Here is an 18,730-nt window from a genome sequence, read left to right as displayed (position 1 = left end):
ACTGCAGCTTGAAATGGGTGTAGCACTGGGCTGTCTGCCATCTTTGCATCAGATTTTCCCTTCCCCATAGCATGTTTGGCTTGTTTTAGAAGGCAAACTAGCTGCTTTTTCTCTTCATCTCTTGCAGTCTCTCTTCCTTTCTCTGCTACTAATCCCTATATGTGTTTGAGCAAGACAGGAGTTTGGGTAGTGCAGCCTGAAATTCTGAAAAGCAGATATTAACAAAGCTGTGCATACCCTAAATTTCTGAAAGGAAAATCTGCATCAAGGTAATCCAAACAGTGCACTCCCTACCCCAGAAAAGTTGGATTCTGTGTCCTGTATAATTATGGAAATTAAGCATATACTCATGTTACATAATTTTGCTTTTTCCAGTAAGGAGGAGGGTAAGGAGTTATGCAAGGCATTGAAGCTCCCTTGGTAATTTGAATTCCTCTCTTTGTAGCTGTAAGGTGTACAAAATTGCGTTTCAGATAAAAGAAATTGAGATTTTCAGGATGCTGAATTCAGTATACAGTACCATGTTCTACACTTATATGGTATGAATGCAGAATTGTTAAATTCTATTCCAGCACTATAGTCTTTTCTGCAATGGCTCAGCTGTGCAGCAGCTCTTCCCAATTCCATTCTGTGCTCTTGTGCTTAACCAGAAGCCTGGAAACTGATGCAAAGGCACCTTTTTTGTGGGTCCTAAATGGGAACCTGGCTTTTCAGGCTTCCATCAGCCTTGTAATAGATGTGGCTGGAATGAATGTAGACAGAATTCACCATTGTATATGTTATGTGTTGATTAGAGATGCATTGGATGCATTCCTGCTTCTGCTTTAAAAATGCCATTCAGATCTGACCTGAAAGAAAATGGGGCAGAGAAATAAGTTCTTTTTTCTCTCTTGGCAGAAATCATGAGATTTCTGGATCTTTCCATGTGTGTGTGTGTGTGAGAGAGAGAGAGGGACTAGCAGTAAATAAGCCTAGTGTCATTTTCCTTGTCAAGTAGCTGTTGCAGTCTATTTTGTTTGTTTACTTGTTTAAAAATAGTGAGGCTATTCACATGATGGTAGAAAATCGGGCTAACCTCCGCTAACCCGATTTTCTACCATCATGAGCACCACCAGGCTCATAGGAACATAGGAAGCTGCCATATACTGAGTCAGACCATTGGTCTATCTAGCTCAGTATTGTCTTCACAGACTGGCAGCGGCTTCTCCAAGGTTGCAGGCAGGAATCTCTCTCAGCTCTATCTGCGAGCCCGGTGGTTCTTAAGTGGGCCACCCACTTAAGTAGCCCTCCCCTAAGCCCAGGTTAGTAGAGCGAGCGCTCCTCTAACCTGGGCTTTCCGATCATAAGCTGCTGCAGCGCGGCTCCACGGCGCAGCAACTCACGAGTAGACCCCTGACTGGGAGACTGAAAAGCAGCCTCCCAGCTTGGGGGTCTCTCCAGTATGCCCTGCACGCTTGCACAGGGCATGCTGGAGCTTCCGGGAGCCACACGGCCCCCAATCCTCCCAGCCCCTGCCGGCTCTGTAACAGAGCCGGCAGTCATCTGGGCAGCTGCTTCAGCCACCTGGAGTAGGCTGCCTGCTTGTGTGTGGGGAGAACGGGCTAAGGGAGAGCGGGCTCCCCGCAAACCCCACCCAGGCTCTTCTCACCAATCGTGAGAAGAGCTTCAGTATATTCAACTTTAAAACTAAAGCAGCTTCCAAAATACAAAACTACAACAAGACAACAGCAACAAACTTTATTTAGGGGGCCCTGCTCCGGGTGCCGACAATGAGGGAGGCCTGGCTGTCGTGCACTCGGGACAGGGCCTTCTCTGTTGCTGCTCCTAGACCCTGGAATGCTCTCCCAGTGGCCATTCGTTCCTCGGACTCCATCACGGCTTTTAGAAAGCTTGTAAAGACTTGGCTTTTTACCCAGGCTTTTACATAATCGTTTTTACTGCGGCTTCTGTGTGTTTTTATCTGTTGTAGTGTTTTTATGCCTGTTTTTATATGTTTTTAGCTTGGTGTTTTTTATTGCTTTTTTGTTGTATGTTTTAATTTTTGTAAACCGCCTTGGGGTTGTGTTTTTAACGAAAGGCGGTATAGAAATGTAAAAATAAATAAATAAATAAATAAATAAATAAATTTCAGTCACTAACCAGAGTAAATTATTTAAAAAAATAAACATATAAATAGAAATTTAAAGAAATATACAGTAAAATACTATGACATTGCATAAAACATGAGATAGCAGCACTAAAAGCACTTGAAGACCTTGGCAAATATATATATATATATTAAAAGAGTCTTAGAATCTATTCTCACGAGCAGCAGAAACCGGGCAGCAATAGGAGCTATGCGGCTCCCGGCAGCGGCTCAGCGACAAACCTGCTTATGGAGCTTGCCGCTTAACCCAGGTTTTGGGTGCGAGTGTGCCCCAAAACCCGGTTTATGGATCATGTGCCAAGCAGCTGTGGCGGGCACACTCAAGGAGGCGGGATCCCAGGAATGCACTTGTGGCGGCGCTTCCCTGTGCCCAACCTCCAGAGCTGTTGGGCGAAGCAAGGGAGTGCTGCAGCTGAGCTTCCGCTCGTCTAGGCAGGCGATCTGCCCGCCCAGGGATGAAGTGAGTGGGGTCGGTTGCTCATCTGTGAGGAGTGTCAGGCAAACCTGTTCTCCCCACAGACAGAGCTGGAGCCCTTCTCACTTGCTTGCGAGGAGAGCTCTTTAGTCTGGCACCTAAAACTTAACAGACCAGGTGCTGCATGAGGAGCCTTGGAGGATATTCTATAACTGGGGCCCCAGCACTGAAAGAGTCTTTCTTGGGTCACCACTAATCTAAATGATGGCAGAGGTACCTGGAGGAGGCTCTCTGAAGCAGATCCTAATGGACAGGCAGATTCACGTGGAGGAAGGTGGTATTTCTCTTCTCCTATCTATACTGGGAATCGGACTTAGGAAGTCAGCTAGTGTTTTCACACGCACCCGATATAGGTTAAAATCTAGGTGTTGTGAGCGGCCCAGAGAACAATTTGTTATGGGCCGGCTAACAAATTAAGTTGATGATGATGATTACAAACTACGTTCACCATGAGGTTCTTCAGCTCTAGGCACCTCTTCCAGTGGTTGAAACTTGCAACTTACAGATAAATGCAACATGAGGTAAACAGATGAACCTCATATAGAGTGTGAATGGGAGCCTAGTATTCCAAATATTTAGTTAGAATCCTGAAGACCTTCCTAGTGCTAGGATTTTCACATTTAAAAAACAAAAATGACATGGAATGATGTTGGATTCCATATTGACTATTGTAGAGATAGTAACGAAATAGGCTCTGCAGAATTTGGGTGCAGTGTTGGCAGCATCAGTTGTTCACCTGTAACATCTCGTCTTCTCAGTGCTACTCCAACTTTATTTAGAGGGCACAAGAAAGTATGTTGCAGGTTCATTCATCCTTCAGCTTTGACACAGCCAACCAAGATATCAAAAGTGATGGAAAACCTTGTGATATAACTGTTTTCCAATAGCCACTGGGCTGTCGCTTTTCAAAAGAATTTGACTTTCAGACTGCATTGATTTTCCTTCAGAGCAGTGCTGTATTTAAAAGCATAACCTAAGAGTACATGTAGAAAATGATGGTCTTCTGTCTGCTCTGTGTGATTGACAATGCTCCGTATTTATTCAAATGATTTCTGGCAAACATTCAAGCCCTGGCAACAGTAACTCATGCCTTTGTTACCTTTCGGTTGGATTACTGTAACACACTCTACTTAGGGTTGCCTTTGAAAATGATTTGGAAGCTTCAGCTAGTCCAGAATGCAGAAGCCCACCTCCTCATGGGTGGCCGTAGAATTTGATAGTGTTACTCCTCTTTTATGGTCGCACTGGTTGTCTGTTCACTTCCAGGTCCAATTTAAAGTACTGGTTCTCACCTACAAAACCCTTATGGGCTTAGCACTTGTGTATTTCCAGGATCACCTCTCTTGGCCAGTTGTATCCCATCCTGTGAGGTCTTCTCAGTGTCCCGGGCCCAGGTGTAGTGTGTGGTGCCTGGGCCTGTAGGAGGGCCTTCTCTGTGGCTGCCCCTCTTCTTTGAAACACCCTCCCCACCAGATTCGTTCAGCACCCTCCTTGGTGGCTTTTAAGGCCCTTCTCAAGACCTATGCTTTTTGCCAGGCTTTTGCCCTATCTATTTATTTATTTATTTATTTATTTATTTATTTAGAATTGTTATTGTTGTTCACTGCCTAGAGTCTTTGGAGGAGGCAGTATACCAGAAATTATTAATAATAAATAAATAAATAATGCTGTGCTTGCACAATCACATGTTAGCGCAAGGAATTTATGCTTGTCAGATGCGTGTTTCACTAGTGCAAATATGATTGTGCTTACACAAGATGGCATGCTTCCTGCTGTGAAACCTCTTTCTCATATGCTTTTGTAAATGCACACAACTTCGATCTCTGTGATTTTGTACAGTTATGTGGCACTCTTGAACTAAAGGTAAAGTGTGCTGTCAAGTCGATTTTGACTCCAGGAGCCCACAGAGCCCTGTGGTTTTCTTTGGTAGAATACAGGAGGGGTTTACCATTTTCATCTCCCATGCAGTATGAGATGATACCTTTCAGCATCTTCCTATATCACCGTTGCCCAATATAGGTGTTTCCCATGGTCTGAGAAACATACCAGCGGGGATTTAAACTGGCAACCTTCTGCTTGTTAGGGTAGCATTTCCCCGCTGCACCATTAGGTGGCTCAGCTTTATTTATTGTTCAAGTACAGCATTAGTTTGGATGATGGTCACTGTGTTCTTTGAGATACAATTAACTACTTAATTAATTAACTTTATAAACAGCTTTTTCTTGGAAAGCTCATAGTGGTGTCAGAAATAGTTATTGGCTCCTTGCAAGAACAGAGCTCTTGCTCCTCTCTTGTAAGGCTGCACTGTATGCCAGCCTCTGAAATTAATAGGACTTAAGTTAGTCATAACTAACTTGCCCCGTTGATTACATTGTTTCTTGACTAATTCTCTTAGAATGCAAGTCTGTCTGCAGGAAAGCTGGATACATGAAGCTATGTCTGCGCATATCCTTACGTGACACTGCTGCAGTTCAATTTTTTGGTTTAAATTGATTTCTGTTTTTATGCCCTGCTTGTGTAAGCCAGGTGGAAATCTATACAGTAATATGATACTGTTTGTCAGCATCTTACAAAATGTACCAAGCACTTAATGAGAACAAAGCTTAGGAACAAAGTAAGTTCTGCAATATGAGGGGTGATGACTGAAAGAGAAACACCTGTGAGACCATCTGTCGTGGGGTTTAAGTATTTTGCAAAACACCTCATACATACCTGGCAGTCTCTTTGCTCCTAATGGTCACAGTATTACATATCAAGTTAGGCTACATAGTTTCTGTGGAGCTTACTGATTGTTAATAGTCGTGAATGAAAGGGCCTTTATGTTTTGTTAGTATCTGGAAAATTTATATTAAACAATAATGTTTATGTAATTGTGTTGGTGGTAGTTACTTTGTAACCATAGAGTTAATCTAAGCAAAGGACTAAGTATTCTCCAACTAAACTTACTGCATGGTGGTTCTGACTGCAAAGAGAATCATTCATGCTCCAGTCATGTGGATGTGGTACACTGAGCACTGCCATGTCCCCTCATAGCCACTTGCTAGATTTCTGATCAGTAGTAAGTATGTCGGCTTGCTCAGTTATAGAAGTTTATTCAAGCTCGTACATGAAGTTTTAAGTAGCCGCAGTGCATTGAATAGTCATGTGATTCCACTCAAACTTTGCTCTTGATCATGGGGATACATGATGAGAGTGAGCTGATGACTTGCCTAGGGTAGCCTCTGTTTCGACTAATGTTTGAGCTGGCCTATTTTGTCCTTTAAGAATTTATAAAAGGCCTTCAAAAATCACTTGTGGGGGGGTGGGGAGAATGCCAGTGACTCTAGGGTACTGAATTGTGCTTCAGCTGATTGAGGAGTGATACTCTCTGAGTAGTTCAGTTGGGGCTAGAAGAATTTTGGAAGCATTCCAACATGTTGTTTTCCCACTCTTTTCCTGTGGGGTATTGAGGATTTGCCACAACTAGAGAAAGGGTGTTGTTTGAGGTAGTTTGGCCTTGTTGTTTGCTTCAGAGCAAAAAAAAAAAAGTGCTATTGAAGACACTTTGTTGATGTATTTTATATTCTAGAATTAACTGCTCACATTTGCAGCTGAATATGAATGTTCTCCCATGAAAAACTGGTTACAGATCCTTGTGAACTTCTAAAACTATATTTTGTCTTTCCACTGTAACATGGAGCTTGGTTCACTCGCTTCAGTCATTTAGGTTATTGAAATTGTTATTTGAATCATGCAGGTGCATCTTCTATTGCACCTTCTCTGCAGAGCAGATGAGACAACACTTATTTTTGAATTAGAGTGGGAAAGGTTTGCATCCATACGCATGTGTTCTCTGTATACAAATGTAAACCTTTTCTACTCTAATTCAAAAATAAGTGTTGTCTCATCCAAAGTAGAAGATGAAAAGCTTTGTCTCTGAAAGCAGCAGAAACACTTTTGCCAAATGTTTAAATTGGTATCTACTAGCAACTTTTTGTGGCATACTTTGGCATGTGAACATTCTGGAAAATACTTGTTGAATTGAGAACTTGAGATGAAGGTGGGGGCATGACATTGAATGACAGCCAAAGTTTCATTCTTGGAATCCCTTGGAAGAAGGCCCAAGAATGAAAACTGTGGTAAAATGTCACTTGGGGAGAAGCACTGAACAAAGGCTGCAACAGACAGGAAGGGAGTCAGAAGCAGGTTCTGCAAGCCCTTAAACTTGATTTAAGGTAAAGCTAAAGAACTCATGTGTTGTTTTAACATTTGGTCTGCTCAGAGCTATTGAAAGGAAAAATCTGAATAGAAAACAAAGATTTACCTGGGATTACTAGTATGTATATGATAGCTGAAGTAGGCCAAGCAAATGAGATCACACAAGAATAAAGGATTGCAAAGGAAGTGGAAGTTCAACAGAGAGAAAAGCCACAGAGAAGTGGGTTACACATTGCACACCCAGACCCATTAATTAATACTACATAACCTGCAATGAGGCATAACAGTTAAAGTGTGTTATGCCCCACACCCCCTCTCAGAAGCAGGACCACCCAGAACAGGGCAAAAGACTGGGTGTTAGTTCAACCTGGACAAACTCCGGACATCATAACAACCGCGAAGTGTTAACCCTGCTGAGGGGAGGCTGACCAGCCCCACCCACACAGGAACTTTGAGTGGTGGGTGCCAGCCAGCCTCCGAGTAGGGGCAGATCCCAGCCCAAGGGCCACAAAACCTGCAAGGGATGTTCCTCGGCTTGCCTACTTGCCTTAAATGGTCCGCGAGTCAGACACGATCACAATAACCTATACCAACCTGCACTCACCGGCTATAAGAGCAGAGCAAACCACAGTTTATCCCGCTTACCCCACTCATCCAAAAGTCTGCAAATGCCTTGCTGCAGGGCCTGAAGAAAGAAATCATTCCCATGATTAGACAAATTGAACAAGGTATCATCTTATGTTGGGATGCGAAATAATATGCACGCCCATGGCCAGTACAGCCTGGCCAACTTCCTGAATAATCTTCTGTCAGGCACGGTTAAAACATTGAATCCCAACCTGGCCACACCAACGCAACCAGGGAATCATACAGGACCAAGCCAGCACAATATCCAGAAAACGGGCCACCAAACTTTGAAAATCAGCAATCACCTGCAAAATTGGCCGATTGCAAAATTACCGCAAAGTAGCCCAATATCATTCCCACCCAAATGCATCACCAATAGGTGGATGATGCCGTGCTTGGCAACATACTCATACAGGATGGGCATAAAGAGGCTCCAGGTCATCTCACGACTTCCAAACCAATCCACTTCAGCCACGCCAGTGAGACATACAGTGGTCCCTCGACTTACGAACTACTCGACATAAGTATTTTTCGAGTTACAAATGGCAGTTTTAGATCCGGTTTTAGATGCGGTTTTTTCGACTTACAAATTTTTAGATGGGGTTTCCTCGACTTACGAATTTTACATGCGGTTTCCTTGACTTGCCTGCCTGTTTACTGCCTGTTTATTCTTGAAAAGAAATGTTCCTGTGCAGTTTGCAAGCCTTACTGGGGGTCTGGGTCTTTTTTCTAGGCTCCGGAACGCATTAATCCGTTCCCAATGCATTCCTATGGGAAACCGCTTTTCGACTTACGAACTTTTCGACTTACAAATGTGCATTCAGAACGGATTAATTTCGTAAGTAGAGGGACCACTGTAATTGGGTGCCATTGTTAGTCTGACGCACCCGACTGGCCTAAAACATGAAACTGTTGCCAAGGATAATAATCTGAACTGGAGATGGCAGCTGCACCACTGAAAAACAGAACAGGTTAATAGCTCATTGCAGCAAAATTACATATTAATAGCGTAAAGGCCGAATATACTGAAGGAATGAAGATGAGCATCAACGCCAGAGAGCATGAATCAGACCCTCGGGCATACTAATCACCACTGCAGATGATGCAGCACCTATACAAAAAGAGTGGATACCAAACTCTGCTGGAGCCAAACCAGCATTATGCAATGCACTATGAACTACTGCCCCTAATTGGTAACGGGTAAGCACAGAAGAATCTGCATGATGAAAAAGAGGACCCTGATTGCATCCATGAACCCACAGGTAGGCTATAAGTGTCAACACAGGACACAAGGAGTCAGTGTCACTATGAAAAAGACTGACAACAGCCTTCCTTCCTTGCTGGTCAGTCTTGGCCTGACGAATCACCAACTCAACACCCTTATGCGTTTTATTATTATTATTATTATTATTATTATTATTATTATTATTATTAATTCAATTTCTATACCGCCCTTCCAAAAATGGCTCAGGGCGGTTTACAAAGAGAAATAAAACAAATAAGATGGCTCCCTGTCCCCAAAGGGCTCACATTCTAAAAAGAAACATAAGACACACACCAGCAACAGTCACTGGAAGTCCTGTGCTGGGGGTGGATAGGGCCAGTTACTCTCCCCCTGCTAAATAAAGAGAATCACCACGGTAAAAAGTACCTCTTTGCCCAGTTAGCAGGGGTATGCTTGATGCTGCATGGCCTGGGCGGAAGTATCCTGCTTAGAAGCTGCAACTAGTTCACATACCCGAGTGCCAAAAAAGGCCACAAGAATAGCTGCCCAAAATAACAATGCCTTGAAATTTGAAAAACTTATGGAGTTAACATACATCAAAATCTTATCCAGTATAGGAGGGGAGATTGGGAAATTCTATCTAATTTTTTCCATCTGTGTGCAGAATGAGTTTTGTTCTGGGCAGTAGTATCAAGGCAGCATATGCACACGTGTATTCAGAGTGGGCCTTCATGATTCAGCCTGAGCAGGATCTAAAATTAACTGAGCAGACATAAAAAAAATTGTGAGCGCAGGCATGTGTGCATGTCTTAGAGGGAACACTGCACCCGGGAGTCATGGTGAATGGGAATTGCCTGTGCCGAACCCTCAAGAGCGCAACACACTGGGGAATCAGATGTGGAATCCATGAACCCGTTCTTCTTAGCCTGGAAGGGAAGGGCCACCAATTGACCTAGGTGCCAGACCCCGGCTGCGCAAATGAATGCAATAGCGTAACACATGTTCCACTGCAATGGGCCATAGTTCAGCCTGGCTGAATTCCTAAACTCGCAGAACTCACGTACAGCCGCAGCATAACATTTTCTGGTGCTAGGAGCCAAAGAGAGGCATCAGCTTGTTCAATTTCTACTTCCCAAGGTTCCATAACTTGACTGGAAAGTTTTCGGAAGTTTCCTTGGCCATTGGCACAAGGGTTTGAAAACACTGCTTCTGCAACCAAGACAAGGCATCTGCAATATTATCATCCAGACCTGGAACATGGCGAGTAATAAACAAAATATTATGCTGCAAACACTGCAAAGTAAAATGCCACACCAGCCACATGACCTGAGGATTACGAGATGTCCTAGAATTAATCACGTGAACTGTAGCCAAATTATTACATCAAAACTGAACAGTATGATTCACAAACTTGCGAATCCTCACATGCACTGCCACAACAATAGGGAAAATTTCCAAAATGGTGCTCGAAATGGAGAAAGCGTGGTGTAGTGGCTGGAGTGCTGGACTAGGACCAGGGAGACCCGAGTTCAAATCCCCATTCAGCCATGATACTAGCTGGGTGACTCTGGGCCAGTCACTTCTCTTTCAGCCTAACCTACTTCACAGGGTTGTTGTGAGGAGAAACCTAAGTATGTAGTACACCACTCTGGGTTCCTTGGCGGAAGACCGGGATATAAAATGTATTCATTCATTCATTCATTCATTCAAAACAGGGTTGTTTTGTTCCAAGCTCGAAACAGGCCCTTTATTTAGAGAGAATTTTGTTTCAAGCTCAAAACACTTGAAACAGCCTGTTCCAAGTCGAAACATTCAAACATCGAAATGTTTTGCACATCCCTAGAAACAGCTGCCTGGGACAAATAAAGATGTTATTAAATAACTCCACCTCTTAATATCTTAGTCTAGGTACCATAGTTAAATTTGTAGGCACCAGGGCTTCCTGGTGTCTAGGATTTGTCAAGCCCAGCAGTCGTACCTGCGAGGGGGAAAAATTTCGGAGGCTGATTGGTCTTCTGGCACTGGCTTCTGAATGGCTTGCAATCTCCTTGCTTGGCTTGTTATCATAAGAATCAAGTGTTGTCATGGGCAACTATGCCCCCATTGGCTAGGGAGATGGACAGGGAAACACAAAAGAATGGAATTTCAAAATGTATTCAAAGGGCCTGGGAGGCAAGAGAGCCCTTATAGTGTGTTTCTTTTGAAGAGGATACATCCAGAGGAGAGGAAGAAGGAATCAAGGAAGGTTTGGTTTTGTGGTTTTCTTTTTTCAGCACTCAGTATAATATGCTGTTCTATTGCTGCTATAACTGTCTGGTTTTGCTAGATCTCAGATTGATAACAGCAGAACTTGGGTCCTTCCTTCCTTGAGTTGTGGTTTGGTTTGTTTGTGAGATAGTGCTGTGGTAAAAATGGATAGTGACAGTTCTGAGAGAACACAGAACACATATCTGCAGAGTTTTGCAAGGCAGGCTTGCAAAATGCATTGCAAATTGTAATGTAAAACTTGTGTGTACTCTGTGATTCCATATGTTTTGGCCATAGGGAACAATGGGGAACTTAGAATACCCCATTATTTTCCATGGGTAGCTCCTAGAGACACCAAAGTGGTTTGGGTGGTATGGTGTGATAAATGCTCCTTATCACCCAAGTCATAAGAGAAATGGGCAAGTGGGTGATTATTATTATTTTAACCTTTCCCCCAAACCCCCATATGATCCTATGGGGTTTTTTGGGAAAGGTAAAAAAATTTGCCTGCTTGCTCATTTCTTTTGTGGCTTGGGTTGTAGGTAGTACCTATCATACCCTACCACCCAACCCACTTTGGTGTCCCTAGGACCTACTTATGGGGAACAAAGGGTGTTTCAAGTTCCCCATTGTTCCCAATGGCCAAATCACTTGAATCAATTTAAGGTTGATTGGGTGAAACAGCTGGCTTGGCCGCTGTTTAGATTTGAGGATTTTGCTATTCGTTTTGAGCTTGAAATAAATCCTAAAATCCGATTCATTCCCATCTCTAGTGTGGATCCTTATTGTATACAGAGAAAATGAGGGCAATTTTGTTATGAATATCAGTTTGGTTTAACATTTAGATTGATGGGATATTAAATCTGAAGTTTACTGGATACAAATTTAATAGCAAGTTAAATGCTTTACATCTTATTACTTATCATTACACCCCCAACATTGACACCATTTCAGGCACCAAATAATTCCAGTGCCATTGAATAGTCCTATAAGTACCAGGAGAATTTTACAGGGGTTGCTTCTAGCCAGGAGACTTACAAGATCTTTGTAGTATTTTTCTATTTACAAATATATGGGTTGAGCATATACCAAGCAGGACCATGTTAGTTCCAAAGTCTTACACATCTTGGAATGGGAAATGAGTTGCTCTGTCTCAGAGATGACCATAGAGTGTGAACAGGGTTCTTTACCATCCTAGGAACTTGCAAGCCAGGAAAACCTTATCGCTAACCCCTATTTAGAATAACATGTGAAGTCTTGTTTCTACTTCCAAGTGAGAGATAGTGGGAAGGTTGGGAAGAGAAACACAGTGCACTTTCTGCTTCCATCTTTCCAGACTCTTATCTGTGTGGTTTGTAAATAGAGCTGTTGGAAGTCTGGAAAGGATAGGGAAATACTGAGGCTATTCACACGCACATGCAAAACCGGGCTAAGGGAGTCCAGTCCGGTTTTGCATGCATGTGTGAACTGCCGGATCTACCTACGAAGCCTCCCCTCAAAACAGGGTTAGGAGAGCGGTCTGCCAGAATAGGGGAGGTAAGGAGGAATCTTCATAATTCACTGCGTACTCATGTTGTGTATTATTGGAGTTCCAGGGGTGGGGTGCTACAGGGCGCCGTGTCCCAGCACCCTGGCCCTCGTAGCTGCCGGCAATAGCCGGTGCTCATCTGGGCAAGCAATCCACCCTCCCCAGAACGGCGAAATGATCGTCTGCTGGGAGGTAAGCTCTTTCGGACTTAAACAGATGATAGGGGAAAATACAGAGAGATGCTGTTTCTCAGAGTTCTGCATTATGACAGCCTGAGGAACACAGATTGTAACATTCAACATGTAATTTTGGAGTTAAATTCTAGAAAACATTTTCCAGGAAAAATTTATTAAATGTACAGAAAGACAAATCTTGCTGAAGAAAGATCTGCATTACTTCTGCAAAGGAAAGCCCTACCTCACTAACTTTTCAGAGTTCTTTGAGAATGTCAACAAGCAGATATAAGTAAGTATAATTCAGTAGATACTGACTCTCAAAGTCTTTGCAAAGGCTTCTGAACAGATTTAACAGATATGGGATAAGAACCAGTCCTAGCCCCAAGCATGCCTGAGGTGCCAATGCAGCAGTAGTTCTGTTACCCTCCCCTCCCTTGGTAAGGATGAGGAGCTTTTTCTTCATTATTTCCCCTCTTCCCCTTGCTGGTGCGGGAGCTCTTCCTGCCCTCTTCTCCCTCCGCACCACCACCACCACCACAGGGAAAGTTCTTTCTTTCCATCCTCCCTTCTAGCAGAAGGAGAGCTCTTTTCTTCTCTGTTCCCTGGTTATTAAGCATATTCAAGTCCAGCCATAATCTTATAAAATTGAATCCATTACCTTCTATCAAATACATTCAGTTAAAGTTTTCTTTTCTTTGTAAAAGAACAGGCTGGAACAAAAATATGTTACTATTGAGGTCAGTCATTATAAGTATGATTCAGTGGGTTATGTCTGTGTAAATTACAAATATTTAGACTCTTGTCACCAAACTGCATGGAATTCTGCCCAGTACTAACTGTACGTTTGCTTCTGGAAGGTTCTGGGCATTAATGTGTTCAAGTAAGTGAGCCTGTCTGGTGCCCTTGAATGTATATAGAGAGAATCAAACAGAAATATTTAATTTTACTATTGTTTACCAAGCAAATATAAATTCTTCAGTGCAATAAATGTGTGGGTTGTAAAACAAGGTTTGGATTAATCTTCTGGATAGTATAAAAACTCTAGTTATAATTACCATAGCAACCAATTAATATGTATACTTCCTCAGGAAATATAGGAACTGAAAAGTTAGAAACTCAAGTGAAATCCATTATTTAAATCAGTTTTTTAGCTTGTTCATTTAAATTGTGATTTAAATTAATCCAGCCTTGCAGCAGAGAAAAACTTTTTTCATTTTTCTGAAGTGTTACACAACTAATACTGAATATTTTTTATGTTGAGATCATATCTATCTATCTATCTATCTATCTATCTATCTATCTATCTATCTAAAAATGCACCAGTTGATAATGATAATGTACCTATTGATACATATTCTTGATTTGCAACAATTTGAATGCTTAAAATCCTTGGATATATAAACAAATTACTTTGAAGCAAAGCTATTTTTAAACCCTCCAAGCCAAGAAAACGATAGGTCAGCATGCTGCAAATGTTCACAATTGTGTATAAACATTCTGAACTTTGATGTGAATCATTTTGAATCACGATTGCCAGATTCTTGTGTTCAAGGTTCTTTGTGTTCTTATTTGCAACACAAAGTATACAAATAAAACAGCAACTATTTATGGGTGGGGTATGTGAAATTAAAAGAGTCTCGACCAGGCTTCTCCCAGTACAGCTAAGTCATTTCAATTCACACCTCTTGTTTCACTGCAAATCCTGTGCTGTCTGGATATATTAGAAGTGAAAGGTCTAAGGGAACTGAAATGTATGTGATGGAGGGGTTTCTTATTAATAAGAGTCATTGGACACTATTTTCATTCAGGTTTCCTTTTGTGAGAGCTTGAATTTTGATTCATTTATTACAGAAACACAGGCATACTGCACTCCTCCCTTGAAAGTTTGGAGAAAGTGTGTTTAGAACCTTTTGTGAGCATGATATGACAACACTGAGACGCATACTGCTGGAAATTTTGTGCAGACATGACAAAGTTATACTTTTTTAGCACTTTATTACATTGAGGGAAAGAATGCTAACAGATTAGATGGGCTGGTATTTGTTTGAAACTCACTGGAGGAAGTCACTATAATTATCTAATCTCAGTCACAGGTGAAGAAAACTTAATGAGTTATGAATTTTTGTATAGTCCAAAAAGATTTTAAACTATTTCCTGCTTTTGTACTAGATTTAATATAGGAATGAATCACAGATAACTTCTTAAGGTTTGATATTTTTTTTTGAGACACTGTAATACTTCATGATAAGAGAATTTAAATATCTTCAAGTGATCTTTCAGATAACCAATAACTATATGTAGTGTGGTCTAATTACTTACTGTGTCTGTACTATATCGAGATACAATTAAGCCACTAATGTGTAGTCTGCTGCAAGTTAAGAAATAAATGTACTTTCTTTTCCCACAATCCTGTAATCAAACAAGTTGTTCTAGTAAGAACTTAGCCTAGTTTCCTTTCACTGTCTCCACAACTGGACTATATTTGGTTCAAATCGAGGTCCACATTAGATCTTTTGCACCTCAAGTGTTCTTGAGTCCACCATCTTGGATTGGGGTGTATGATATCATTACAAACTACACCATTGAGGTGTCCTTGTGTGTCACTTTCTACAGCTGTACCAAATTTGGTTCAAATCAGTTAGACAGTCCTCAAGTTAGTGCACTTGTGCCTCAAAAGTTCACATGTTCACCATCTTGGATTGGGGTGGATGACATTATCACAAACTACATCATTGGGGCATCCCTATGTGTCCATACAGCAGTAACAGATTTGGTACAAATTGGTTAGACTGTCCACAAGTTAGCCCACTTGCGCCTCAAACGTTCACACATCCACCATCTTGGATTGGGGTAGATGACATCATCACATACTTTGCCACTGAGATGTCCCTGTATGTCATTCACTGCAACTGTACCCAATTTGGTTTGAATGGGTTAGAGAATCCACAAATTAGCCAGCTTGCACCTCAGACGTTCACACGACCACCATCTTGGATTGGGGTGAATGACATCATCACAGACTACATCATTGAGGTGTCCCTATGTGTCCCTACAGCTGCACCAGATTGGGTTCAAATCAGTTAAGTGGTTTATAAGTTATCCCACTTGTATCTCAAATGTTTATGGGTCCGCCATCTTGAATCAGTGTGGATGATATCATCACAAACTATGCCCTTGAGGTGTCCCTGTGTGCCACTCACTGTAACTTTACCTAATTTGGTCCCTGTGAGTTAGACAGTCCACAAATTAGCTGGCTTGCACCTCAGACATTCAAGTGGCCACCATCTTGGTTTGGGGTGAATGACATAATCACAAACTAGGCTGTTGAGGTGTTCCTATGTGTCCCTACAACTGTATCCAACTTGGTTCATATTGGTCCAGGTGCTGCGAAGTTTATCAGTGGAACACACGGACAGACACACACAAAGAATGCCGGGTGATCTCATAAGCCTACTGGAAAGTAGGCTAAAAAACTCCAACAAATGTTATCTTTAAAACAGGCTACGTCAAGTAATTTGCCAGTTAGTTGAAGTCTAATCTGAGTGTGGTATTATTTGGGTCCATTAGGCATAACTAAAATTCATGATACAGGGACTATTATCCTGGCTGTAAGGAATTTCTGTTTTATGAAGCAATGGTAACACAAAGACTGCAGTGTGTAAGCTCTCTCTAACTGGACACTTTCACACTGCAATTTAGGAGGCGTGCAATTCAGGAAATTGCTGGCTTATGCTGAAGCACAGTTTTACTGCAAGGAAAATTTTATTTGTCACTCAAGTAATTAGCAGTTTTAGTACCTTGTTAGTAATTAACTTATGAGCAAACTAATGTCTAAACTAAAGGCTCTTTAACCTGTTAGATAACCTGTTACCTGTTTGACTTGGTTGCCAGTAAATCTGACACATGGCTTATCCATTGTAGTTACTTAAATATAACTTTGGCTGAAATAAGACCTTCCAGCTAAGAGTTAAATTTAAAGGACCTGCACCAGACAGGCAGAGGACTGAAATCTGATCCTGAATGAGAACAATGTCTGAGGTGTAACAAAATATCGTTTCTTTTTTACACATCTGGTGTGAAAGCCAGTTAATCCACAACTTCTGGCTTCTATTTTTAGCCAAATTTTTGGTTTTAATGAGTGGTAATTAATCTCAGGTTTCCAACATCCCATAACTGCTTGAATGGGCACCAAAGTTGCCAGACATCCTGTTGGGTAGAAATAGAACAGACTTGAAGAAAGAGTAGATGTATGCAGGATACCCTCTGCTAACTTGGCAAAGAGGCACCTTTTAACATGGTGATTCTCTTTATTTAGCAGGGGGACAGTAACTGGCCCAAGCACAGTACCTCCAGTGACTGTTACTGGTGTCTATCTCATGTTTCTTTTTAGATTGTGAGCCCTTTGGGGACAGGGATCCATCTTATTTATTTATTTATTTATTATTTCTCTGTGTAAACCGCCCTGAGCCATTTTGGAAGGGTGGTAAAGAAATCGAATAACTAATAATAATAATAAATGATATAATATCAGCAGAGTTGGCAGTGAGCAGATCTGCTTCTCTACACAGAAGATAATATCATAGGTGTAGTATGATCCCTTCAACCCTTAACATTCATCCATAGCAGAAATTTGACTGATTGCCAATTGTCCAGCTTCATGCAGGAATGTCCAGATAACCATCACTGGATCCTGAATACAAATCATTACAAATTAATTTGTAATGAAGTAAGAGAGGATGCAGCCTTGATAAATGCTTCAGAAGCATTTCTCTTCCTTTAAGGCTGGCATGCTGCCAGTTTATGACTGGCGTTACCACCATAAAACACCAATACAGTCCCTGTTCCCTGTCATTTTACTCTGAGAAGACAGGCAGACATATTATTGGGTTGACAGCGGAAGAGAGGATGCTTGTTTGTTTATTAAAGTGTGCACCTAATTAAATTTGTGCAGGCTTTGAGACAGCAGTTGCCCCAATGCCCAACAGTACCCAAAGCTTTGCCCTGAATTAACTGATCCAAAAGGCAACAATTAAAAATGATTATTATAGTTTGCTAGAATAGCCAAGAAACTATGTATTGTGTGAGGTCATTCTCACAATCAAAAACTTTGTTCTACCCAGGTATGGGAGCTGTGTGTGCTCCCAGTTTTCAGTTGCATAGAAGCAAGGTTCAGAGGAAAACCAGGGTTGAAGTGCTTGTGTGGAAGGAGCTTCCCAGGTTTTCCTCTACCTTGCTTCCACATAACCAAAAATTGGGGAGCATACACAGCTCCCATACCTGGGTAGAACAAAGTTTTGATTGCATGAATGACCTCATTGTCTCCTAAAGACACAAATTTAATTTGGTACATGATGCTGATGACATCACGATGCTGATGACACTATGACCAAACAACAGTGCTAATTACCACATACCACAGACATGGAAGCCTCATTTTGTTCCCCGTTTTTGCTATTTCCCACCTTAATTGTGCTATTCTTCTTACTGGGCTCTCAGATTCACCACTATCTCATCTTTTAAATACTCTATTCTGTAGATTGTCTTGTCTTCCTGCCTCAAATTCTGATAATGTATTGTTCTTAAGTTGTAATTTTAAAAAATAATCCATATATTCTTTTGTTTGCTTCTCTCTCCCACGTTTGTGTTTTTTCCTTTACCTTTTCCTGTAGTACAGATTCATTTTAAATTGTGAGCCTGTGATATCAGAAATGATACACACACTCACACCTGTAATTTTAGGTTCTTCATTAATATGATTATGAAGATGCTGATACTGAAGTTAAGAAAACCTGTCTTCTTGCATATTGCTGCTTTATGAAAATATTCAGACAATGTGGAGAGCATCTCTTGATCTATACAGACTTTGAAATAAGCCCCTAATGCAATCTGATGAAGGGTAGCAAGCCATAGAGGTGTTTTGTAAAGTGCATATGTGTGTGCTTCATTTTGTGTTTCCCTCCACGTGTGTATATAAAGTGATGTAAAGGAAGAGGTTTGTGGGGGACGGCACTGTGGTATGTCTTGCTTTGTTGTTGCATATAAAACTCAATAAATATTAATAGCAACATCTACAGGTGAAACTTGGAAAATTAGAATATCATGCAAAAGT

The 18,730-nt window shown here is 41.5% G+C and overlaps 1 protein-coding gene across 4 annotated transcripts in view; it reads left to right on the top strand.

Moving 5' to 3' along the window:
• LRIG3 (leucine rich repeats and immunoglobulin like domains 3) overlaps positions 1-18,730 on the top strand; it is an 85,309-nt gene that overhangs the window by 30,685 nt on the left and 35,894 nt on the right. The window contains exon 1 of one of the 4 annotated variants that reach the window (XM_053258602.1): positions 3,646-3,700. The exons of the other annotated variants lie outside the window; for them this stretch is intronic. Within the exon in view, the coding sequence (XP_053114577.1) occupies positions 3,648-3,700 (53 nt within the window). The 5' untranslated portion in view covers positions 3,646-3,647. Of the gene's footprint in view, positions 1-3,645; positions 3,701-18,730 lie in introns of those variants that run through there. 4 annotated transcript variants of the gene reach the window in all.

Source organism: Hemicordylus capensis, chromosome 5 (genome assembly GCF_027244095.1).
Source record: "Hemicordylus capensis ecotype Gifberg chromosome 5, rHemCap1.1.pri, whole genome shotgun sequence".
NCBI lineage: Eukaryota > Metazoa > Chordata > Lepidosauria > Squamata > Cordylidae > Hemicordylus > Hemicordylus capensis.
Note: the sequence above shows the minus strand (reverse complement) of the source record. Positions and strands in the feature narration are given on the sequence as shown.